The sequence below is a fragment of the Engraulis encrasicolus genome, chromosome 17 (assembly GCF_034702125.1).
Source record: "Engraulis encrasicolus isolate BLACKSEA-1 chromosome 17, IST_EnEncr_1.0, whole genome shotgun sequence".
Classification (NCBI taxonomy): domain Eukaryota; kingdom Metazoa; phylum Chordata; class Actinopteri; order Clupeiformes; family Engraulidae; genus Engraulis; species Engraulis encrasicolus.
The window spans coordinates 14,722,468-14,750,085 of NC_085873.1; the positions used below are offsets into that span (position 1 = coordinate 14,722,468).

The 27,618-nt window shown below is 43.4% G+C and overlaps 1 protein-coding gene across 2 annotated transcripts in view; it reads right to left on the reverse strand.

Moving 5' to 3' along the window:
- Window positions 1–27,618, reverse strand: part of spag9b (sperm associated antigen 9b) — a 101,770-nt gene that overhangs the window by 13,225 nt on the left and 60,927 nt on the right. The window contains exons 6-17 of one of the 2 annotated variants that reach the window (XM_063221804.1): window positions 19,072–19,465; window positions 17,609–17,702; window positions 16,265–16,386; window positions 15,942–15,998; window positions 10,973–11,030; window positions 9,428–9,580; window positions 9,212–9,266; window positions 5,392–5,522; window positions 5,071–5,127; window positions 1,479–1,658; window positions 539–668; window positions 55–147 (exon numbers count right to left, since the gene is read on the reverse strand). In XM_063221804.1, coding sequence (XP_063077874.1) covers window positions 55–147; window positions 539–668; window positions 1,479–1,658; window positions 5,071–5,127; window positions 5,392–5,522; window positions 9,212–9,266; window positions 9,428–9,580; window positions 10,973–11,030; window positions 15,942–15,998; window positions 16,265–16,386; window positions 17,609–17,702; window positions 19,072–19,465 — 1,524 coding nt within the window. The remainder of the gene's footprint in view (window positions 1–54; window positions 148–538; window positions 669–1,478; window positions 1,659–5,070; window positions 5,128–5,391; window positions 5,523–9,211; window positions 9,267–9,427; window positions 9,581–10,972; window positions 11,031–15,941; window positions 15,999–16,264; window positions 16,387–17,608; window positions 17,703–19,071; window positions 19,466–27,618) is intronic. The other variant, XM_063221806.1, reaches the window with a different exon arrangement.

The following is a 27,618-nucleotide window of genomic DNA, read 5'->3' on the forward strand; positions in this document are numbered from 1 at the left end:
ACACACGCACACACACACACGCACACACACACACACACACACACAGATGTTGACCTTCATGGAGGCGTCCTTCTCGTCCAGGGGCCTCAGGTAGACGGGAACCGGCAGATTCTTCATACGGCCCTCTTTATTGGCACCTCCGTTCACCTGAGGAGAGAGGGAGAGAAGAGGAGAGGGAGAGAAGAGGAGAGGAGAGGGAAGAGGAGAGGGAAGAGGAGGACATAGAACAGGGGGGAGGGAGAGAAGAGGAGAGGGAAAAGGAGTGGGAGAGAACAGGGGAGGGAGAGAAGAGAGAGGGAAGAGGAGGGTGAGAGAACAGGGGAGGGAGAGAAGAGAGAGGGAAGAGGAGGGTGAGAGAACAGGGGAGGGAGAGGGGAGAACGAGAGTGGGTATAAATAAATAAAAAGAGAGCAAGAGCGTAAATAAACTATTTAATTCAAAACCTTATGTACCGTGCACCTGGTGGGCAGGCTCCATCCGTAAGCCTACATATTACAGTATAGTGATGTAATACTGAATGGTAATAATATAGTATTACCTTGCACTTGGTGGGAAGGCTCCATCCGTAAGCCTGTACGCGTCCGTCCTCCTTCTGCACGTGGGCTTTGACCTGCTGGTACTGTGCTCTCTTCTGCTCACGACGCGTAGGGGAGTTAGCCGTCTCTGGCCTGAAGCATGGCGGACACAAACATTACATTACATCACGTTATGTTACGTTACATTTACAAACATTACATTACATCACGTTATGTTACGTTACATTTCATTACACTTAGTTGACACATTTATCCAAAGCGAGTTAGTTCTTTTTAAGTAAAGGGTATTGGTTACAGTCCCTTGAGCAGTGTGGGGTTAGGCGCCTTGCGGGGACTGAGGTAGGGAGAGGTAAGGGTGGGATTTGAACCTTCAACACTCAACACTCTAAAGCCCATCTCTAGGCAATGGCTGTGATTGGGCTTTGATCGTCATAGTAACTCACTCTTCAATGAGGAAGTCAAAGCATTTGGACTTGGGGTGTGTGTGTGTGTGTGTGTGTGTGTGTGTGTGTGTGTGTGTGTGTATGTGTATGTGTATGTGTGTATGTGTGTATGTGGGATGTTCATGGCTATTCACTTTTCGCTGAGGAAGTCAAAGCATTTGGACCTGTCGTTGGGCAGCTGTGTGTGTGTGTGTGTGCGCGCGTGCGCGCGTGTACGTCACAGTAACTCACTCTTCGCTGAGGAAGTCAAAGCATTTGGACCTGTCGTTGGGCAGCTGTGTGTGTGTGTGTGTGTGTGTGTGTGTGTGTGTGTGTGTGTGTGTGTGTGTGTGTGTGTGTGTGTGTGTGTGTGTTCGTCACAGTAACTCACTCTTCGCTGAGGAAGTCAAAGCATTTGGACTTGTCGCTGGGCAGCCGTGTGTGTGTGTGTGTGTGTGTGTGTGTGTGTGTGTGTGTGTGTGTGTGTGTGTGCGTGCGTATTTTCGTCACAGTAACTCACTCTTCGCTGAGGAAGTCAAAGCATTTGGACTTGTCGCTGGGCAGCTGTGCCAGGGTGCTGCTGCGCTTCTTGACGGTGGGCACCACCTGAGAGGTGGGCGCGTTGTAGCTCAGCTTCACCGGCGGAGCATCGGGCTTCTTAGCAGACGCACCGGACGAGGAGCTGAACAGACGGCTGAAACTAGAGAGGGAGGAACGGAGGGGTGGAGAGATGGAGAGAGATAGAGAGAGAGGGATGGAAAGAGGGATGGATAGAGGGATGGAGGAATGGGGAGGGACAGAGAGAGATAGAGAGAGAGGGAGGGAAAGAGGGATGGAGAGAGGGATGGAGGAATGGGGAGAGCAGAGCAGGGGCATGGGGGAGCGAGAGAGAGAGAGAGAGAGAGAGAGAGAGAGAGAGAGAGAGAGAGAGAGAGAGAGAGAGAGAGAGATGCAGAGGGAGAGAGAGTAGAGATGGAGGGATGGAGGGATGGAGGTATGTAGAAAGAGTAGGGATGGTGGGATGGAGAGAGAGATAGACAGAAGAAACACACAGAGACAGCGCTAGGGATACAGACGTGGACATGGCAGCAGCAGCTGTAGATGTTAGATGTGACTCAGGGGCTCAATGTTAGGGGACACTGGGAACAGGGGCCAGGGACCTGGGGGATGCGCCAACACACAACACCACATGCCTCCAGCAGAGGGCGCTCCAAGACAACAACACAACCACACATGCCATCCTGCCTGCCTCCACACATGCACATGGCATCCCGACAGCTCCACCTCTCCACCTGCATCTCAACCCACCTTTCACCTCCACCTCAACCCACCTGTGAAAGCCTGACTGACTATATCAGACTATATATGAACCATGAACTAGCTCTGTAAAAGCTTTTAATGATGGAGACGAAGACTGCCTTGCATTTCTTTCTGCCTTGGAAGACATGACTATATCAGGGATGTCAAACTCAGGCCAAATCTAGCCCGAGGAGTCATTTTATTCTAAACCAGACTTAAACATGGAATTTGGTTTGTCACTGGAGCATCAGTGGCCCCTGCTAATGAAATAGCATACCCTCATATGCAACACAATATGTGCAGGCACATTTGAATCACCATATAAAGAGTGTGTGTGAAATTCATTTATGAGTATTACTGTACGCACATGTACACATTATTGAGTTCGGCCCATGACTTCATTCTAGATGTTGATTTTGGCCCTCAGTCAATTTCAGTTTGACACCCCTGGACTATATGCAAGTCAAAGCATCATCTTGGGCGTAATATAACTGGCAAGTGGCACCTTCACTATTTCCACCATAGACTGCACTAGGTTTATGCTGTGCAAATGTGATATGTATGTTCATATGAAGTTTATTTGTTAAAAAAAGTTCTACCTCTACCTCTCAATGACCTATCAAAAAATCCAAGTCATTGGGCAAACATCCCCACTAAAGACCCGTACGTTTTTACACTGAAACCATGCAAGATTTCTTTCATCTATCCAGGTCTTTGAGTAGCCCTGCTTGCTTCCATCCATACTCCTGAAAACAGACATATACGGTCTCTATCTGAAAATAAATAAATAATAAACGTTTTCCACTCCCCCACTGACCTCCTGTAGAGGCCAACATAGAGGACAACATGACATAGAGGGGGGACGGAGAGGGGAACAGGGGGAACATGTAGTATAGTATAGTAGGAGAGTATATATAGTGTAGTGGGAGAGTACAGAGCAGGAGAGAAGGGCACAGTAGCATTTAGACACCAGCCCAATAGAATACACCACCCACTTCACCCCAGGGCTTGACATTAACTTTCTGCTCACTTTTTGGCTCACCAGCTTCAGTGGCTACTGGTTGTCCAGAGTCACTAGCCATTCAGCCTTCATACTAGCCATAATTATTTCATCAGAATTTTTCAGACATGAAGAGTTCAGATGCAAAACCCCCTAAGTGCCTTTTCAGAAAATAATCTTAATTCATTTTAATTTAATAAAATGCTATCAAAATTTCATAGTTTTTTATTTTATTTATGTAGTATAACTATTTATATGTATTATCAAGTACATGAATGTAAACCAAACAAACAACGGGGTTCTCTAAAAATACAGAAGTGCAGGTCTTCAGAAATGGAGTTAGGGGTTTTTGCATCTGAACTCTTCACATATTTTCTTTACCATTATAACATCTAAGCTCAGAAAATGAAGTGCAAAAACCAGACAGATCAGTGCCATGAACATAGTGTGTTAGATGAAACTACCTACAGTATCAGACAAATATAATCTGAATGGTCTTCCTTGAATCTAAATATAACTAAACCACATATATGCTACTGAGATAAGTCATACCCAAGAATACAGTAAGTTACCTGCCATAGTGGCTAGTGAGACTAGAACTATTACTCTCCACGGCCAAGTTTGATCCATTTTTGTCTGGTTGACAGGTGACAATGTCAAGCCCTCCCACCCAACTCCACCTCATAAACAGTAGCATTTTGATACCAGGTCAATGAAATATATCACACCACTCCACCCCACTCCACTCCACTCCAGTCCAGTCGAATCCACTCCACAAACATACACCAACTGCAAGCAAAACAACCATGTCCCGTGACCTTTTATAAAATATCCCTTTACACAGCAAAACCATTCCCGACTAATCTGCACCCCCAAAAATCTCAGACCTGACAAAGGCATCCTAAGTTATATAAATGGGTATTTTGTTTTCCATTTAGTCCCTATGTAGAATAGAATATTTGTGCACAATGGTATAGGAAGGTAAGGTACGACTCTATAATGTAAAAATCCACAAAAAAACGGACTAAAAAATTATTGATGAAGTGTTTGGTTTCACAAAGACATTCAATAATACTAAATAAACAAAAAAATGATTCTATATTTTTAGGGCTAAGCCATTTCCAGGTCTGAGATCACATCAGCAAGGACCAACACATCAAGGATCACCTCAAGTGCAGGCAAAAAAAAAGTATTTCAAGGCAATTAAAAGTTTACCTACATGCTGGAGTAACGAATAAACAAAAAAAATCAAAGAAAAGGGAAGTAAGAGAATAAGTTAATGATTAAATGATTCTTCTTGATTCACAAATATAATATTAAAGACATCGCTGCTACTGTATACAATGTAGATTCCCATTGAAGTCCAATGTGACGTACAACTGTCAATTATAATATTTATATTATAATAAGTAAGACATTAGCATAGCGTACCATTGGAGGACACTGTGACTGTAACAGCCAGATTATTCACAATCAAAATATACAAGACAAAGCTATTGATTCCCACTGAAGGCCAATGTGACTTACATCTGACATATACATTGGCACCGATATGAAAGCCAATGTGACTTACACTGGCATATGTAACATATTGGCACGGAGAGCCAAAGTGACTTACAACTGACATTTAAATAGATTGGCACTGAGGGTTGTAAAAAGTGGACCGATATCATATTAAACCCTATGGGTTGGGAATGGAATGGCACTGCAGTTAAGGTCATATACAGTATGAGTCAAGGCAGATTAGCGAATACTTTTGGCAATATAGTCAAGTGTATGTAATAGATTGGCAGTGAAGGCCAATGTGACTTACAACTGCCATATGCTGGACCTCTTCTTCTCGCTCATGCCTGGGTTCTCCCGTGATGCCCTGTGGAGCAGACACAAACACAACAAGCATTACACAAATGCTTACAGTGAAGGTGTGTGGAATATTCATAATGGGGTCTCAAAATTCAGAGGGTTGCATGTTCGAATCCCAAACCTTACCTCTCCCTACACCTCCATCCATGGCCAAAGTGCCCTTGAGCAAGACACCTAACCTCAAATGGCTAGCAAACATTACACAAATACTTGCAGTGATGGTGCATGGGATATTCTCTCTCTCTCTCCTTGATCACACCTCTCTCCTCACCTAATCATTTCTGTCCATCTGACGGCCTCCTGCAGTTCCATGAGTCTCTCCTTGTACTGGTTCCTCTCCATGAGGACTCTGGCCATCTCCACACGAGTAAACCGCTTCCTCTGGGCCGTAGGCACTTCGCTCTGTACGCACACACACATTAGAGGTCACACACACACACACACACACACACACACACACACACACACACACACACACACACACACACACACACACACACACACACACATTAGAGGTCACACACACACACACACACACACACACACACACACACACACACACACACACACACACACACACACACACACACACACACACACACACACATTAGAGGTTCCACACACACATTAGAGGTCACACACACACACACACACACACACACACACACACACACACATTAGAGGTCACACACACACACACACACACACAACACACACACATTAGAGGTCACACACACACACACACACACACATTAGAGGTCACACACACACACACACACACACACAACACACACACACACACACACACACACACATTAGAGGTCACACACACACACACATTAGATGTCACACACACACACACACATTAGAGGTCACACACACACACACATTAGAGGTCACACACACACACACACACACATTAGAGGTCACACACACACACACACACACACACACACACATTAGAGGTCACACACACACACACACACACACACACACACACACACACACACACACACACACTCACACACAGAAGAGGGCACACACACACACACACACACACACACACATTAGAGGTCACACACACACACACACACACACACAACACACACACATTAGAGGTCACACACACACACACTCACACTCACACGCACGCACACGCACAGGGTGCCTACAGATATTCCTAGGTTGAATTTACTACCTATTTACTACCTCCAAAAAATGTTTTACTACCACTATGACTTCGATCTTGAAGTGAGTAAAGAAATGAAATACCTTTCCAAATTAATTACGTTTTTATAATTTAACAAAGCAATTGTTGAGTGTAAGTGTTAATACAAGTTAATGCAGGGTATTTGCACAGGCTATCTGCTCCCTAATTTCTTTCTGCGCAAGGAATTTGTCATGACCTGTTAAAGCAGGGTGTGGATTGGGGAACCTATGTCTCGAGGGCTGTTTTATCCGACCCCGATATAAATTGTAGTGTTATGCAGCTTCACTTGAAATCCGACATATCTTGTAAAGGAATCTTAGAAATTACATTGGCAATACAATTACCGGTAATTTATATTCAGGGGACCTAGAGAAGGTCTATTTTAAGGTGGCTGCCTTCAATATAGGCCTAAAGTGCAGGGGGAAATCCTGGTTTGTGTTCATAGTAGCCTACTGCCCTTGGAGGAATTTGGCACCTCAAATGAAAAACGTTCCCCACCCCTGTGTTAAAGTTAAAGTTAAAGTTTGTATGTTGCAGGAGAGTTTTCATGACTGCTCGGAATCCGCCCCTTTATTATTTCAAATCAACTAGTCCACGTCTGTGTATCTCCCTGTGTTAAAATAGCCTACCCTTACTGTTGATCTGGCTGCTGCCTAGGACCCAAACTCTCTCGTTTTTGTGCTTAATGCAACCAGAGATGCAAAGACGATGCATGGACAAAAAAAGAGTGAGGTGGCGGACACACACACACACACACACACACACACACACACACACACACACACACACACACACACACACACACACACACACACACACACACACACACACACACACACACACACACACACACACACACACACACACACACACACACACACACACACACACACACACACACACACACACACACACACACACAATTTGTAGTTCTACAGAACAACAAGCCAAGGTTAATCACCTTTAACAGTATTATTATAAATAATAATTTAAAATATTACTAAACTAAAATATTTTCATTCGAAGTCCTACAAAAAATAATTTCAAAATTAGGTAGGCTAGGCCTACAGGTCCTTCTCAAATAATTAGCATATTGTGTTAAAGTTCATTTTTTCCCCATAATGTACNGTAATGATAAAAAAATAAACTTTCATATGTTTTACATTCATTGCACACCAACTGAAATATTTCAGGTCTTGTTTTGTTTTAATATTGATGATTTTGGCATACAGCTCATGAAAACCCAAAATTTCCATCTAAAAAAATTAGCATATCATGAAAAGGTTGTCTAAACAAGCTATTAACCTAATCATCTGAATTAACCAATTAACTCTAAACACTGGTAAAAGCTTCCTGAGGCTTTAAAAAGTCTCAGCCTTGTTCATTACTCAAAACCACAGTCATGGGTTAGACTGCTGACCTGACTGTGTTTAACATTGAAGTCAATGGCAGTGGCATTGCATGAGGGTTATGAAAGCCCAGATATCATTGATGCTTAGCTGTCAGCTGTTTTTTGTTCTTTGATCTGGTGACCCACACTTCCCTCTTCATTATACTCCATAGATTCCCATACCAAGTTTTTCTATTTTTAAGAAAAATCAATTCTAATTTGCCAGACATGAAACCCCATTGAAAGTCAATGGAAAGTTCTGTCTGGCAAATTAGAATTGTTTTTTCTTAAAAATACAAAAACTTGGTATGGAAATCTATGGAGTATAATGAAGAGGGAAGTGTGGGTCACCAGATCAAAGAACAAAAAACAGCTGACAGCTAAGCAAAAACAAAACAAAACAAGACCTGAAATATTTCGGTTGGTGTGCAATGAATGTAAAACATATGAAAGTTTATTTTTTATCATTACATTATGGGGAAAAAAATGAACTTTAACACAATATGCTAATTATTTGAGAAGGACCTGTATATGTTTCAACAATAACATAACGATAGAGTGCACTATAGGCTACTATATGAGAGAGAACACGTGTGGCGTCAAAAGGTAAGACTGCTCGTTGGGGAGATTTTTTTTTCCGAGACGGTAGAAGCAAGAGGCGTTCAAGCTAACAAGTCGTTCCTCTCAGAGAGTGGGAGAAGAACCAGCAGTGCATATTACTGAATAAATTCCAGTGGCCACATGATGTCAACAAACACTGCACGCAACATGGAGCTACTGCAAACAGATTCATCGATTTGAATATTTAACTTCACCGCGTCATTTAGCATCGTACATATTCTGTTATTCGCCCGATGTATGTTACATAGTAAGCGCAACGCATTTCCACCGCTTGCAACTTTGTTACCGTGAGGTAGAGTTCCGATTGCATTCACCGTCATCTGCCACAAAGCGTGAGGCGATTTTAAGTAGCCGATTATATGAACAAACAGTTTATCTCAAACAGACAGTCGTCATGCAAGTTTTCATTTACTACCTTTTACTACTTTTTAAAAACCCGCGGGCACCCTGCACACATTAGAGGTCACACACACACACACACACACACACACACACACACACACACACACACACACACACATTAGAGGTTCCACACACACACACACACGCACACGCACACGCACACGCACACGCACACACACACGCACACACACACACACACACACACACACACACACACACACACACACACACACGTTTACAAACATCCACCATCCAGCTGTGACAGACACTACTGACAGCTCAGACTGACCGAGAGAGGGAGGGGGGGAGAGAGGGCGGGTGGAAGAGATTGAAGGACAGAAGGAGAGCAGCAGGGGAGCAGGAGATGGAGAGATGGAGCAAGGAACGGAGAGAGGCCATGGGGTAGGTAAAGAGGGAATGGGGGAGAGAGAGATTTAGCGAGGGAGAGATGTAGCATGGCAGGCTTACATCATCGTCTGCTTCTTTGGTCTTCAGCTTCGCCTCTTCCAAATCCGCACGCACCCTGGACACACACAACAGACAACAAGCAGAGAGGGTAAGGAGCAGAGAAAAAGAAAGAGAGAGAGAGAGACAGTGTGTGTGTGTGTGTGTGTGTGTGTGTGTGTGTGTGTGTGTGTGTGTGTGTGTGTGTGTGTGTGTGTGTGTGTGTGTGTGTGTGTGTACCTCCTGATCTCCTCCTCTAGTTCCTTGTTCTTGTCCTCCAGATTGTCTTTGGCTGTCCGCAGCACCTCCAGCTCCCCCTGCAGGACTTCTCGTTCGCACACCAGCTCGTCCACCTGCGCAATCAGGTCATTCTTCACCACGTTCAGGGCATTCCTGACAACAAAACCACAGGACAAGTCACAACATTACATGAAGTCATTGGAGACGGCTAAAAAAACATACAGGGCATTCCTGACCACAACAGGAAATGATAAGTCATTAAAAATGATACACTATTCACTGCATTCCTGACAACAACATTCAATTTAGGGTTGAACAGAAAAAATGATAACACAATTATTTGGTCAAAATTGAAATCATGATTATTAATCATGATTATAAAACAACTGAATTTTACGAAGAAAGTTATTTAAAATCACAAAATGAAATATAAACAAGAAACACTTAAATAAGGCAACAAAATAAAAATGAATTGCAATTATTATGTAAAAGGCAAAATCATGAAGCTTAGGTGGGCCTACAGATTTTTGGCCAGAAATACCAGCCTGTCAACATGTTCTGGCTTCAAAGACGCCTGAATATTGCCCTCTTTCTGATCACGATTAGTCGTCATGGCCACAATTTTTAATCGTTGCAGCCAAAATCGTGACTTTCGATTAATTGTGCAGTCCTAAATCAAACTCATTAAAACCCCAAATTACACACACACTACACATTTTCTTGTTGTCAGGGCATTCCTGAGAACATACAGTAAACATGCACTATCAGGTTGCTCAGGTGTTCTGAGTCTGGCAATACAAACTCTACCGCAAAGCAATCATGCTTCCTAGCTCGAAACTAGAATTATCATCACAGGAAAAAGAGAACGACTGGAAGAACAGTAGAAAGGTAAAGCTCAATTATTTAACTCCAGGGGTGTGAAATGTGCCTATTTCCAGAAATTGTACAGTAAAGCTTTAAACCGGTTGGAGTCTCGGCATGCCTATGTTTGTAATACACAGTCACATCCTACAGTATCAGTTCCTGTAACCGTTTAGACAATTTTATGAACTAGTCTTATCATTTAATTTTGCTGTAATGACACACACCATAAAACATCAACCTGGCCTAGTCATGCAGTAGCTCCTTAAATCCCATATCTACAGTACAATATAATACAAATATACTACTACTTATAGTAATTATTAATAAATATATAATTATTATCACCCTATTATTACTATTATCATCACAGTAGTACGGTATCTCCTTTGTCACACAAGTACCCCCTCCTGTGTTGGCCTGTTACAAGTGCCTTGCTCATGGTGACCTGTGGGGGGCAGCAGAGACCAAGCAGACCATACAGTCTAACTGGCCTCCAGTCAACAAGACTTGACTTGGTTACAGTTTAGCGTGACATGGTTTATTAACATGGCAACAGTAAAGGGAGACGAATACGTTCCACACAGATATTGCACTATGGATTTAAAAGGGGGCGGTGGTGTGAATGATTTTAAGGGGTCAAGTGAGGGGTCTGGTCTAAAGTGGTCTGCGTGTGAGTCTTACTTGGTCTCCAGCAGCTGTGCATTCTCCTGGATAAGGTGCTCCACTTCACGACCCATACCTGAACGGACAGAGAGAGAGAGAGAGAGAGAGAGAGAGAGAGAGAGAGAGAGAGAGAGAGAGAGAGAGAGAGAGAGAGAGAGAGAGAGAGATAGAGAAACAGACAGACAGACAAAGAATGACAGACAGATAGACAGACAGGGAGAATGACAAAACTTTATGGCTCCTCTCACCCATAGAAATGCCACTGGCACATGAGTAAGTAAAAGTTAGTTTCTGGAGAAAAGAAAGGTCTAGAAAATCAGACATGTAGTGAGAAGAATTCCACATAATCACAAAAAACAATACAACTATCGACAAACATGGATAAATGAGATGAGTTGTGAAAGACTTGAGGGCCTTACCGATGAAATTAATGTCTGACAATGGCATGCAGAAACACAAGACAAAGACAAATGATGAGGGTGCAAATGAGGAGATGGATTTGATGATTCTTTTCTGCCCTTGGAGGCAAAATGCAGTAACTACTGTACAGTATATGTGTTTAAAGCAAAGTTACTGTGCGTCAATCGACAATCGTCTTGCTCGTCACAACTTGTGGGGTTTTGGACCTCAATTCTACAGTGCCGTTATCAAAGAAAATCTGCAGACCTCACTTTTGCAACGTTTTTCTTAAAAAAAAATAATAATAATTAAAAAACTACACAGACATTGAAACTGACGACAGGGAGTTGTCATAAGGCAGAGTATGATCAGGCAGATTTCACCACGCTGATACCTCCATAGACTTTCTTCACAGGATACACAGCTCAACATTTAGCAATGGTTTGACAAAATAGTTACTGCAGTTTGGCTAATGCACAGCAGAATTTAGTTTTAAGGGTGTCATGACGTCAGGACAGGAGGTAGAACACACAATTTGGACAATGAGGATTCTTTCCAGAAGTGTTACAGCTTTGTATGTGTGCTTGTTGTAAACGGTGTACAATATGATTGGAGATCATGCGGAACATGATCTCTAGCCCTTCACAGGCTGGCAATCAAGTGCAGTTGAAGATTCTCATTCACCTTAATAATAACTTTAAACCGTATAATACTGCCCATACGGTCCGTCACTACAAATGCAGTAGACTACCAGGTAGGGAAGGAAGGTAGGGAACCCTTGCCAAACAACATGATTCAGCGAGTCTCCATCCAACACTCTGCAGTAAGCAAATAGCTCTACCGGCTTCCCCTTCCCCTGCAGCTATTAAGCCTTGACGCCCCCGCACTACGATAGCACTATTGGAAAGCATTTCTCTATTGTTTGATTCTGGAGTTTTCAGGTGGATCTGTCACCCTGCAGCACAGGGATCTACTGTTTGGCTGCAGCCTGATCTCACAGAATTCTGTGAAATGAACATGGACCCTTGGGACCCAAAATCTGTGGCAGTTTCATGGATTTTGACAAAATTCTGTGTTGGGGGATCACACAAGTTTTTTTCCATGATAGACTCACAGAAGTGCTTTCTATATGTTCAGACAGCACTACGTTAAGTCGATCAGTCGTGAAATGGCCTACCTTCTCCAGTCTGTTGATATCAAATTCTTCTACCAAACAAAACAAAAAATGCTATAGCAATTAAACTTGTGCCCAGACCAACACAATCCCTAACCCCCCTAACCTGTCAGTAAAGATATGTTTTTGAGAAATACCTTTTCCACTTGGTTGATAGGCAACCAAATTCTTGTACTACACGAAAGAATGATAGCAGTACAATATCCCTAAACCGGTCAGTAAGAAATATATTTTGAGAGAAAAAATCTTTGAAGTTAGAAAAGTCCTGAGAGAACATAAATCTAGGCTGGAACATAAGACTGTGGGAACATAGAGCTGTGGGAAAGCACTTTTGTGATCACAGAATTTTGGCAAAATCCATGAAACTTCGTGTCACAATTGTCTGTGTTCAATTCACAGAATTCTGTGTGATCATGTTGTCATGTTGTACATAAGCCAAGAGTTATAAACCCCGTTCTAAAATCAGCCAGTGGTAAACAAACCCGGTTAAATAAAAAGTAAAAGTCCTGCCACATGCTAAATTATGCATGTTGCAGGACGTTCCTTTCATAAACCATTTCGGCAATCAGCTGATTTTGTGTACTCACTGGGACACAGTAATTAGTTTGTTAAGAAAGAAATTGTTGTATTAAAATAAGTATTCTGAGGGCACGATTGGCGCCTCTGGGCCAAAGCAGCATTCCACCATCTGATGTTACTCATAACTCCAAGCGAGCATGATAGCATGGCTCCACCAACTAGTTCAATCATAACACGATAGCTTGGAGGTACACCGCCTGAGTAAGATGCTGGTTACACGTATGCAAATATTTTCAAATGCAGATTTTTTTTCTTCTCATCTGTTTACATATAAACATGATATGTGGATAACAATAAAAAATCTGAAGCATTTTAGGAATCATTTTTAAATCCAGAGTTTTGAAGTGAGGTGTCTAAAACTCAGTTTACATGTAAACAAGAGGCCAAACCCAATGCATTTTCAAAAAGTATCCATATACGTGTAAACAGCTTCTCAGATAACGGAAGAGCATATTTCCAGACATGGTGGAATGCAGCTTTAAAGTGGTAATGTACCATTTTGGGAAATAAGATAATTTTACACCATTATTTCAGGTAAATGATCTCAGTTTTACCTTTCTTCTGTTCTTTCAGCCATTCTCTTCTCTTCTGGTGGTAATTCTAGTTACTAACTACCGTAGCAATTATCATTGAATCTAGCTAGCTGCTACCTGGACTTAAGAGTGTCAATGATGCATGCTAGCTTGGAAGTAATTTTGCACAGCCATACTCAGAGAATGGTTGGAAGTACAGGAGAACTCAATCATTTAACTCAGGGTGGAGGTGCAAAATAAGTTTATTTCCAGAAATGGTACAGTATCGCTTTAAGAGACAGGATGGGTTAGTGCCTTCATACACACCGGAGTACTCCTCTGTGGAACAGGAAAGAAAAGCCCATGACATGATTGGAGAAGAAGGACAAAGAAAACAAAAAACAAAATAGATAACATGAGCACAAATGAACGAATGAACGGATGAATGAATGAACGGATGAATGAATGAATGAATGAATGAATGAATGAATGAATGAATGAATGAATGAATGAATGAATGAATGAATTCCAAGCCCTGATACACATGCAGTTCACAATGAAATTAGTACAAATGAAAGAAAACATTGAATACAGGAAGAGCAAATGAATGAACGAACACATGAACATAAAAATAAAAAATAAAAATGTGCAGTGCTCCAGACCCTACGCGGTAGTTTAATTCCTTTTCTGAAATGAACCAAATCGAATTGAGCCGCCTGGTTGGCATCTGAAAGCGGATAGCATGCTAGTGCATCATTGATCAGGGGAGTGCAAGGCACTCAAATGTACCTCCTTTAGGCTGACAATGTCAGGGGGATGGAATTTCAGTCTGAAGTGAAACAACTGACTCAGCCCCGCTTCCCAAATATAGGAGTAGCCTGCTAACATTCGCAAATAACCACCTGCAAACATGGACAAATAGTAGTCTACATAATGGGCTAATTAATACATAGCTGTCCAGCTGGAGCTAAACTTTATCCTCCAAATGTGAATAATACTAATGCTTACACTCACTCAGACAAAAATAGACTATACGCACACATACAGACACACATCCTCATTGGGCTTGGTCAATAAAACTCATAGATGAAATTTGAACAGAGAAGGGAAAAAAGAAGGAAAAGCCTGCAGGCTAAACTGAACAATTGGCAAAACCCGAGAACAGACACTCTCCTTTGCTGAGCGTCACAGAGGTGTGACTTACACAAATGCCTTCCTGAATGTTGAGCTGTTGATGCATATTATACTTGTACAGTATGCATACACAAATCTCTCTGAACGTTAAGCTGCTGATACATAAAGTATGTTTGTATACACAAATCTCTTTCTGAAAGTTGAGCTATTAATATATTTTGAATGCATACACCAATACCTTGCTGAATGTTGAGCTAATACATACAGACAGTATTGTATACCTATACAAATCCCCCCCTGAATGTTAGTGACATACTGTAATCTATGCATACACAAATCTCCACCACCAGCATCATCATGGGTTGAGAGAGTAGATGTCCTACTATGTATTAGTTCCTGCCAATTCAATTAAACAGCTGATCTTCATTGGCATCACTCCTTAGGGGGCTTACAGAGTCGACGCGAGTAACGTGAGCTAATACGGTTTAAAAGCATGTTACCGCATTTTCCACAGTGATGCAATTATCTCCCCCAATGACCATGAAGGTAACGAGTGTCAAGTATCAAAAACTCAACGTATAATGGCGACAATCCGTGCAACGTGTGTGTGTTCGCATGTGTCGACAATGTAAGCAGTAGCCCGGCATTTGAGCAAAGGGAGTCAGCTGTGTTAAGTGCACAGGTAAAGTACTGAAGGGATACAGTTCAGGACTTTTACCATCTCAATCCCGTTTGTCCGCCTCTGACTACCTCAGTCAAATAAAGTCCACTGACCACTGCTCCACATAGAGGGAACACCAAAATAATGCAAATCAACTCCAAGTCAATCATACTTCTGTGATACCACAATGACTGTTGCTTCTTAACTGGATATGGTGGTATCACAGAAGCATGGTATGATTGAGAGTTGCATTGCATTGTTTGGGTGTTCGCTTTATTTTGGATAAATATGAAAATAGTCTGCTTCAACCAGGATTTTTCTGCACCCGACTTTTTTTTTTACTGTGACGGGTGAAAACCCTTCTTCAGACCCTTTTTTATTTTGTGGAGCAATGTATGACCACTCTGCCACCACATTCCATCCTCAAAGCACTGCAAAGCATCCACTCCCACCACCAGTCATCTCTGAACACCCATTGCAAAGCATCCACTGGCACCAGCAAGGTTCCCTGTCGGTTAGAATACCTACTTCGAGGTGATGATGAGTGCGACTTCCCATTCCACAAATCCCTTTCCCATTCTCGAGCTACAGATAAACATGGACAACAAACTTAACAACTTAACTGGGGTACGAACTTACTGCATATCACTCCTACGCCATTTTGCCGCACCAACTTAATTTCCTTGGAATATATAGTTTTGGGAGAAGTTGTATGACTACTTTTCAGGTGTTAAACCCCATCTGTCTAACCCAGTAGTTCTAGTGCAGTACAATACTATTTAGGTATTAAACCCTGTCTCTCTTACTGACTCTAGTGCAGTACAATACTATTGAGGTATTAAGTGTCATACCAAGCAAGTCTGCCCCATCGTCCACATCTCCGATGAGGTCGGTGCCAGCTGAGGACAGCTCCTCGAACAGCGATTCGGTGTTGCGGTCGAACGCCATGTTCTCGATGCCTTTGGTCGGAGTACTTGGAAAAACACAACAAGAGGAGAGAAGATGTTGCCACAAAGCTGACAAACTGTTCACTCAAACTGTACACTATACAGTATTCCACTACGGGGAGTTACGGCCGAACGTCAGGTTCTAGAGTCCTTTGAATTATGCATAGTTCTTTGTGGTCAGGAATCAGCAGAGTATTGACCTCTGCCTCGGGAAAGTATGATCGAATGGGCAATCAAATTGTGTTTGGGTGCAAACATATTTCACACTCACAAATGGTATTCAGGTGGACAATATTTTTAAGAGGACACCAACTACTTTACTAAGTTGAGTCAGCGTTCAAGCAAAATAGTAAGTAAAGCTGGTGGGTGGGGTATACCTCAGGGTTTACCACCACCAAAGTGGTGGGTGGGGTTTACCTCGCTCCTTTAAAAGCCAATCTATGCGTTTACATGAGACACTTAAGTCCAATTTAACTCACTTTAAATCTGATTAAAACTTAATTCCACTCTAAAAATATCATGTAAACACTTACCGAACAGGATTTAAGTTTATTCCGATTTAAACTTAAGTCTGATTAAAGTGGGTGGTTTATTCCTCTTTTAAATCCGATTAAACACGTTCCTCTGTCATGTAACCTTTTATTCGGAATTACAATAAATCCAGTCGTTCCACGCATGCTCGTTGACCACATGATGGCGCCAAGAGACGGTGCTCTTTGCCAGTGAGAAAAACATGGTGGCACTTCCTGTTGATTTTCACATGAACGTTTTGCTTAATTTAAAGTCCCTAAGCGACTATAAATGTTGTGGCTTCCATATATTGATGTAAAAGTGCCCCACGAAGTAATGAAGCACAACAAAGTTACTCCACATCACCCTTTCACCAGTTCGTTTTTCTAAGCTAGGTGGGTGCTAACTAGCATTTGAAAGAACCAGACCCAAAGGGGATTTCTTCAGCCTTGAGTCCACTGAGGGAATTCATTTTCGGGCTGAAGATTAGCTTCTGTCCCAGTAGTAAACAGAGTTCCCCGGAGGTTTGGCGACCACGCCCCCACGCCTTATTTGGCTCACTCAGCACGTGCGTCCTCAGTCCAATCGCAATGCTTTTTCCCCCAGACGTTTAATCGCATTTAAGTGAAAGTGCCATGTATACACGTCGCAAAATAACTCTTAATCCGATCTATTTAAATCTCATTTATTAAATCGGACTTAAAAACATCATGTAACCGTAGCCAATGTGGTGTTTACCTTGTTCCTTTGCATCCACCCAGCACCATGTCCAGCTCTGGAGTCGACTCGATTATAGCTTGCACCTCTGACCTCTCAGCATTCTCCAAGACTTCTGTTGAAATGAAAATAGAGATGTATGTAAACTTACCACGAGAGCCGTCCCACTACTGCCTACTGGAACCAGTGCCTACAAACCTCCTTCGAGACATTGCCCCAGTGATTGGTCCCAGCGATTACATCCATCATAAACTCTTCACTGTCCTCTGGCACCATCCCCTCTGCCTTCAAACAAGCAAGGGTAACACTGCTACTGAAAAAGCTCTTCCTATGCAAAACTCTGGAAAGGGCAGTTGAAAAACAGGTCACCAACTTCCTGAATCAGAGTGCACTACTGGACCCAAAATAATCCGGTTTCAAAAGTGGACACTCAACTAAAGCCCCCTTATTGTCAGTAACCGACGCCCTGATGACTGCAAGAACGGAGACTCTTCTGTCTTCTCCGACAAGAGCCATCAGCAGTCTCTGACCCGGTCAACCACATGATTCTCCTAAGGATACTCACAACCATGGGAATCACTGGAGATGTCCACTCCTGGTGCAACACCTACCTCTTTGGACGCTCCTTCAATGTGTCATGGAAAGGAATACTGTCTTCAACTCACTCTCACCACAGGCGTACCCCAAGGATCTGTGCTGGGGCCCCTTCTGTTTGCAATGCACACAACCTCCCTGGGACATGTCATTCGAGCACATGGGTTCACTGCTATGCTGATGACACCTACATGTACCTTTCATTCCAGCCAGATGACTCCACGGTTTTGGAACGCATCTCGGAACACCACCTACAGCTGAACCTGTCCCAAGCTGAGCTCCAAGTGATCCCAGCTAAACACTCAATCTGTCACAACATCAACCTCAAGGCCTTGTCCCTCAGTGGTGGAACAAACTTGCAGAGGCAGCAAGCTACCACAAAGCAGGTTACGTCTCTTCTATTCAGTGACCATTTACTGCACTAATGCCTGAGCTAACCTGGGGCATCTTTAAGGCAGGTTGTATGAGTGTGTGTACTCTAACCCTGTGCTAATGTGCTAATGTACTTAACTAAAAAAAAAAAAACAGTGACCCAACATGGGATCTGCACTTATTGTTCTGTATATTTCCTGTCCACTTTGTACCTGACAGTGATGCAAGTTCTGATTATGTCCTCAATTGTACGTCGACAAATGTAATGTAATCATTGGGAATAATGAAAAAGCATTTTCATGAAAAAACTTGATATGGATGACAACAATATCTTCTTAATGGTCTTAACTTACAGTGTCTGACATTCAAGCTAATATAGAGCTTGTGTAGAATTATGGATAATTCTTAAAAATCACCACCTCCACATGACCTCAGTGAAACAGCAGGAATTTGAAGTTGGATCTGCAGTAAGAGGCTACGATCTCCCAACCATCCTGCAAAAAAATCAACCTCCTCACCTGTCGACGGCGTCTGATTTCCACTTCCTGCTCCTGTCCCACTTCCTGCTCCTGTTCCACTTCCTGCTCCCGTTCCACTTCCCGTTGCTGTCTCGGTGTCGTCCTGTCCCGGGATCTTCTTGTTCCCCTCCGGCTTGCCGGAGCTGCCGTCCAGGTTCCTGCTCACGCACGAGTCAGAGTCTGAGCTGTCTGTCCGAGGCGTATCTGCTGACGCCATGGCAACGTCAGAAGACGCAGCCGAGGAAGACGCAGCCGAGGATGAGGAAGTGGGCGTAGCTTGAGACCAAGGCGTAGCTTGAGACGAAGGCGTATCTTGAGACGAAGGTGTGGCTTGAGACCTGGGTGTGGCTTGGGACTTTGTACGGCGTTTGGGGCTAGCGTCCGACAGCTCATCCTATCAAGAAAAGGAAGTCATCGCAAACAAAGAAAAGTGTGAGAGATAATTCCTTTCCTTTAACAACTGGCCATCCGGTGAGCGCGTCTAGCTCCTGTTAAGATGCTACCATAGAGGGAGTGGCTATGGAAGAAGATAAATGGAGGAGATTCAACAGGATTAAACGTTAACAATCAAAAGTTTGGAGGTTACCAGTGTTATGAGGAGCCCATAACCCTCTCTTGAACAAACACACTACCACACACACACTATCACATACGCACACACACACACAAGCATACACACAGCATCTGTTTGGGTGTCCATCAAACAGAGCCATGCAAACATTCAGTGCATTCAGTGATGGATTTGGTTAGTAGGAAGTGGGCCAACTGCACCCATTTACAGCTAAAACATTGCCTATACAGTATATCAGTTAGGGGCAACCATGGCCTAGTGGTTAGGGAGCTGGACTTAAGATCAGAGGGTTGCAGGTTTGAATCCAACCCTCACCACTCCACACACCTCCATCCATAGCTGAAGTGTTGAGCAAGGCACCTGACCTTTGGATAAAGGTGTCAGCTAAGAGTAATAATGTAATGTAATGTAACGCATACCAAATTGGGTGAGTCTACATTCAAATACAGAAGCGAGTGTCAGTGATCTTCTAGAATCACTTTCCTAGGCCTCACCTTCCTGAAAAGTCACGTCTCATCTGCATTCTGTGTCCTTGTCACTGTTAAGTGTCTAAAGGGCAAGCAGGCTCATTGATTGGTTCAACAGAGCCAAGGACACTTACAGTGCAGTTTTATTTTAGCTAGGTACAGCAACAGCCCTTACAGATACTCTATGCTCAAAGTTAACTAAGTAAAACACACAATATTACAATACACATATACTGTACATAAAATAATGTCTTTAGTAAGAAAAATAATTGGAGTTTTATTATAACAAAAACAAATTCACATCTCGCTATATGGCCAGAAGTATTCTCTAACCTGCTTTTACACACATATGAACTTAACTGCCATCCCATTCCTAGCTGCTAGACGCTATGGGTTAGGAATGGGATGGCATTTAAGTTCATTCAATATGTGAGTCAAAGCAGGTTAGCGAATACTTTTAGCAATATAGTGTATGTGAGCATAAATTGATTACAGAAAACAGAAAATTAAAGCGCATCACTACAGGGGCAGTTAACATAGAACTACTGCGTTACAACTACAGTACTACTGATATGAATACTAATAATTAAAACACTGTGACATCTACTGGTTGAATTCGAATTAGTATGTGAATGAATACAATTTTGGGGAGGCTAAGACGTCAGGTGGTATAACCACAGCCAATGCCCAAATTAATTAGTAATAGGTAATTAATGTACTGCAATGAATCTGCTTCTTAGGTAATACAATAAAAATAATTCAAAATAATTGAATCCATAAAATAGCGACATTAACTGTGGTTTCACCGTCCTGACGTGTGCTAATACTAAAACGTTATTGATCCATGTAAGATTGATCATATAATGAAGAACACAATGACCTACTGCCCCATTGAGTTTGAATTCTATACAAGGTTAATCAATCACACGCTGCAGGCAACCACAACCGCACAAACCCACTGATCAAAAACAGATTCTTCAAGTTCTTCTGTTTGTTTGCAAACCATTAAAGAGAGGACGTTGCAGATCTTCCACTTTACAGGGATGTGTGTCTTTTTCTCAAATACAGGACCAGGTGTCACGTGTGCTTCACAAACCTAGATAACTTTATTAAAAATGAATAAGGGCTATGTCAAATTTAGCCAACACACCTATCAGCACAGATGAAGAGGCTGTGTACTGAATATCAAGACAACCCATCCCTGCACTACTGTGGTTGTATGCAGCACACTGTTTCAGGATTTCCGATCTATTCAATCTACACACACCGCAGGATGATTTTTTTTTAGACAGGGCAACAGGCAATTCCAGGCCACCCAGTAGTTAATCACAGAGCCATGGTCAATGATCAGCGTTTATGTTGGGTTAGTGTTCATTCATCATCATCATCATCATCATCATCATCATCATCATCCTCAACGCCATCACCATCATCATTTATTGGCGGTGGGGACAAAGGCTGGCTACCTGCACCATCTCCCTGGAGTTTTTGTCCTCAATCACTTCAAGTGGCGAGACTTCAGCTGCCTTGGCCTCAAAGATCTCCATCTGTGGTGGCACTTCAGTCTCCTCAAGCTCAAAGATCTCCATCTCTGGTGGCATCCAAGTCTCCTCAAACTCAAATATCTCCATTTGTGGTGGCACCCAAGTCTCCTCAAACTCAAATATCTCCATTTGTGGTGGCACCCAAGTCTCCTCAAACTCAAATATCTCCATTTGTGGTGGCACGCAAGTCTCCTCAAACTCAAAGATCTCCAACTCTGGAGGCACCTGAGTCTCCTCAAGCTGAAAGATGTCCAAAGATGTCCAAAGATCTCCAGTCTTGAAGGAGGCTGCTTGCACCTGTATTGGCTCCCTCTCCTCTGGCTTAAAGATCTTCCCCTCTCGAGGTATCTGCTCAGTCTTAGAGGCCCGGACGTGCTCGGTCTTAGAGGTCTGGACTTGCTGTGTTGACCGAGGCATCTTAATCTCCTCCGGCTCAAAAATATCTGCTGCTTCCTTGGTCAGCTCCTTCTTAGAGGCCGCCCTCACTTCCTCTGCTAGTGATGGACGCTTACTGTCCGATGGCTCTAGGATATCAGTTTCTGGAGGTATCTGCTCAGTCTCTGTAGTTTCCTCCGTCTTAGAGGAGGCCTCTGGCACCTGCTCTGCTGTTGGTGGCTTAGTCTCCGATGGCGGTGGTGGTAGTAGCTTGGTCTTCTCTGGCTCGAAGACTTCCACCTTCTCTGCAGGGACCTCAGCCTCCTCAGTCTTCAAGGCCACCTTTACATGCTCTGCTGCTGGTGGTGGTTCACTTTCACGTTGTGGTAGCAGGGGTAGCTTAGTCTGCTCTGGGTCAAAGACCTCAACCTCCTCTGTTTGTACCACAGCTTCCTCAGTCTTAGAGGAGAGTTGGATCTGCTCAGCTGGTGGCAGCATCTTAGTCACCTCTGCCTCCAAGATCTCCTCCACCTGCTCAGTCGTCTGTTTAGAGGAGGCGTCCATCTCCTGCTTTGGTACCTCTGCTGCCTCCACGGGCTCAAAGACCTTCACCTCCTCTTGGTGATCCTTCACCTCCTCTTGGGGATCCTTCACCTCCTCTTGGGGATCCTTCACCTCCTCTTGGGGATCCTTCACCTCCTCTTGGGGATCCTTCACCTCCTCTTGGGGATCCTTCACCTCCTCAGCCTCCTCGGCTGGTGGTCCTTTACCAGTCTCGGGCTTGGAGGAAGAGTTAGAGTCGGCTTCAGTCTCATCTTTGTCTTCAGTCGTGGCCTCGGTCTCTGCCTGCTCAGAGAGAGGAGGGATGTTCGAGTGAGGGAGGAGTAGGACCATTATCGAAGATCTGCACAGGTCTGGACATAGCAACAAAAAGCCTGTCCCATGAACTGTTTTAGACAGAAGTGAGGTTAGATAGGCAGGGTTTGATAAAGATCAATGGTCAGCACATAACAGGTCTGTGCACTCCTTGAGATGATTTAACCTCACTGAATGAACAGACTGCAAAAGTGGCAAAAGGCCTTGTCTTTCTATGGAAGAGCAGGTGTGATAAGTGGCAAAAGTGTTGTTTCTTTTCTAGTAGCGTCGGAAGCGCCAAAAGCGAAGTTAAACTTCAGTTTACAATATGGTAATGAGCTATGACGCGGTTCGCCAACTACCAACAGAATGTCCACATTTTCTAACCAAGAGTATCGGTTGGTTGTTCCTCTGGATGCTCTGTAGAGCTTTTTGGTTTTGCCACCTCAGGACTCAGCCTCACTTTTCTGAGTGCTTGGAGAGAAAGTGGGCAAGCTTTAAAATATTTTAAAATACTTTAAAATATGATCATGTAGTTACCTGCATGGACTATGATGGACTATGATAAAGACATATGGTACAGGTCAACGCATCATTAACTAACTATTAGGCTAGCAATTAAAGACCTTAAAGGTGCACTGTGTAATATTTCAGCAGTTTCTTTACAGAATTCATGCTGCCCATTCACAAATGTTAGAATTTGATGGTGGTTATAAGTATTCATGAAAAAACTAAGTACCTGTTATGACTGGAAAATTGTTTTCATACATGAAAAGGTGGATGTTCTCCATGTCTGCCATTTTGAACATCAAAAACTGTGTTTTGGTCATACTAGCAAATATCAGCTCATTATTTGGTGAACATTTATGACAGATCACATTTGGCAATCGGCAGCACATTTTCAATGAGCAACACAGTTGCAATACTTACGCTGGCCACCACTCTACTGTACACAGTATACCCTTAACATAGACCCACAAAATAAGATAAAAAACATTCAGCAGCATTTCACAGGGCGTTGGCTACGTTCCCTATAAAGCTCTGCTCTCCCTCTCGAATACAAAAACGTGCGCGAGCACACACACACACACACACAAACACACACACACACACACACACACACACACACACACACACACACACACACACACACACACACACACACACACACACACACACACACACACACACACACACACACACACACACACACACACACACAAACACACACACACACAGCTGAACCACAAAGATGAAACTGTGACAAACATACAGAGTGGGTCTTTTTCTTGTGTCTTCCTCTTGGTCTTCTCTAGAGTATAATGGTTGTGTCGTAGCAAAATGCTCCCTTCCAGACTGCTCTCATCCACTTCCCTGGTTGCCATGGTAGCAAAGGCTCCACGAATCCTAGCCCTTGTATTTTAGTTTGTTCCCCCCTCCTCACACACACACAGACACAGACACAGACACAGACACAGACACAGACACACACACACACATCACTCCTGTCTGCTTGCCTGACATGACATCACCTGATGGCTCTGTGGTCAGCAATGGTAGAAGTCACCCCATGGAGTCTGGAGTTGAATGCTGGTCTCCAGGGTACCAGGCATGCACCCTGATCGTGGCGCCAAAAAAAAAACCCCAAAAAACACAGCCAGGCTCCTTGGAAACAAGGTCAGTTACCAGTTAGATTCCATCCTCCATCAGAGTGATGTCATCCAGTGGAGGAATGGAGGGAGGCATAAAAGGTCAAGCGTTATTATTGATAAAATGCTAAATGTAGTCTCTCCTCTCCTCTCCCATGGCTGTCAACAGGTACCTTACTGGGCCACAGACCACTGACTGTCGATCTGTTATGTGGAGTCGCATGTATTGGCAGGAAACTGTGGGGATTTCTCTCTCTCTACAGACAGAGTTTACCCATCTAATGTCCGTTTGGCCCTGTGGCAAACCCACTGATGCTGCGGTACCCAAGGACCAGGCCAGGGGCATGAAGGCATTATAGTCATCCCAGGGGGAAATAGACCTCTCTCACACACAAACACAGAGAGAGAGAGAAAGAGAGAGAGAGAGAGAGAGAGAGAGAGAGAGAGAGAGAGAGAGAGAGAGAGAGAGGGAGAGGGAGAGGGACAGACGAACAGACAGACAGACAGGCAGAGAAAGAGAAAGAGAGATGGGAAAGAGATGAAGGCAAAAAAAGGCCAAGGGCAAGGGGCTTGGCCTGGGGCATGATGCCATCACGGCCCAAAGGGAACGGGGAAACAGATGGGCAACAACAACAGCACAGAAACTGTCGAGTCACCCAAGACACAATGGAAAGTCTGTGTGTGTGTGTGTGTGTGTGTGTGTGTGTGTGTGTGTGTGTGTGTGTGTGTGTGTGTGTGTGTGTGTGTGTGTGTGTGAGAGAGTGTGAGTGTGAGTGTGTGTGAAAGAGAGACGGAGAGTCAGTTTGAAAAAAATGAGAAGGCGAGAATGAAAGAGAAACAGTGAGATAAGCAATTCTGAGAAGATGAGAGAGAGAGAGAGAGAGAGAGAGAGAGAGAGAGAGAGAGAGAGAGAGAGAGAGAGAGAGAGAGAGAGAGAGAGAGAGAGAGAGAGAGAGAGATAGAGAGAGAGTTTGTGTTTGTGTCATTGTGAAAGGGAGAGGCTTTGGTGTGACTGGATCAGAGTGAAGTAGCTATTGTGCTGGCGGTCCCCAAGGTGGTGTCACCAAAGTGCCGTGGATGCTAGCCGTTATCTGGCCCACCCCAATCACCCTGGAGACAGGCAAACACACACCCTCCTTCATACCCTGGATAGGTTACCTGTACAAAATGAAACTTATACCCCTAGTCTAGTGTTTGTGATCAGGGCCGACAGATAAGGAGCCCTTGGGGGGGGGGGGGACATCTGTTGCTCTAGTTAACCTCTGACTTCTGTTGTACATTTTCGGCTACAATGTACATTTTTCACACAAGCCTTGTGTGCGACTCCTTTTTTCATTATCGAGTGAAATTAACCTGAACCATGGGAACAAAACCAAAAGAAGATGGCGACTCAATTCACAGAATGTGTATCTCACCTTGAGGGGATAACGAGTCTGACATGGCTTGACTGTGCAGTGCACTATGATTAAGTCTATGTATACTACACTTCTAAATATAATTTTGTGTGTTCTTCACATTATAAGCAGCTTTGGATAAAACTCAACGTACTATACACTAACGGCTGCAATTTAATGCTAAATGGTGTACACAAGATGGGTAAAAAACAAGATTCTGAATTATATGTCATATTCCTCCCACTATTTTGCTCAAATAAAAAACCAACAGAGCATTATAACGAATGTGTTTCCATTGCAATTAGGGGGGGAAATCAACACATCTAATAAAGAAGAGTATGTCAGCGCCGGGAAATTGCTAAGTAATATACAGGGATAAAAATAGACCATTCTCCCAGGCATAGCAACAGCTCAAGTAGGTCAAACGGTAGCAGACTAAGAAATAAGATGATGATGACGGAAGGAGAGGAAAGGAAAGGGGACTATGCATTAAAATGAGCTCGGAGTTAAGATTGAACTCTTATTATGACATCCCCTTTAAAAAATTATCAGCGAGGCAATTTTCTCTGCCGCAACCTTCACTGTGTCTGATGAAGACATCTAAATTAACCTTTTTTTTCTCTGTCCTCATGTTTTTAAATTAATAGCTATGTTTAAATAAAGGCTTTTTAATCATGTTTGCATAAGAACAGTGCCTTGGACTCCATTTTTGATAAGACATTGTTTTTTCCCCCACACCAAAGAGCATCTTCAAGATTTAGTGTAGTGTAGTGTAGAAATCGCATAGATCGGATAAATAATGTTTATATCTAGGTAGAAAGAGTAGTCCAAGATTGGACAAGCTGAACTGGGGACAAGCTGACAGCCTGGAAACTCCCATGCTGCTTTGCACAACTGTTCCGATCTGAAAGGCAGCATGGAAGCTCGTGCCAAAGTGCTAGCCCTAAATAAGGAGCCAATCTGAGAGCAGGAATGGGTGGAAAGATGAGGACGCGCGTACTACTCGACATATGGAAGTTTGCCTTTTGTTTGAATAAAACTGACACCATTAGCTATGGACTACGTATACGGCCAATAAACGGCCGTTGGCGATTGTAAAGCACACACAACCCTGTGAGAAATTCCATAGGCGGTCTACAGGCACGAGTAATCGTATAAACTGCATATAGTGTAAATGCTCCAGTTCCTGTGATGACGTCCTAAATGAAGTTACAGTGAGAGTGCAGGATTTTTTTTCTCCAAAGCCAACTACTTCTGTGCCAGTTTAGAGCCGAGCGAAGCAGTTGGTCGGCCCATCTGGCAGAGTGCTACAGCAACATGATAAATACTTAATCAGGCTGCATATGTTTGAGGGAGCCGGGGCAAGAGGGCTAATGCTGACAAGTATAGCAATGGGGTCTTACAACACAGGGCAAGGGAGTGAGTGTGAGTGTGTGAGTGTGTGTGTGTGTGCACGTCCATTAACCTGTACTGGTCAGAACCCTGTTAAACCTGCCGGATGTTTTACACCACCACATTTTCCTGCACCAAGTCTGTTTAACTTTGAACAGGCACACACAGAGGTGGCACCTAGTATTCAGGGCTAAGTTCAGAAAAGGCATGTCCTGTAATTCCCTCTTTCCCAACTCATCATGTCCTCCTTTGTACTTGGCTTTGGGTGAATGGCTGTTAATGTAATGCAATGTAATGTGA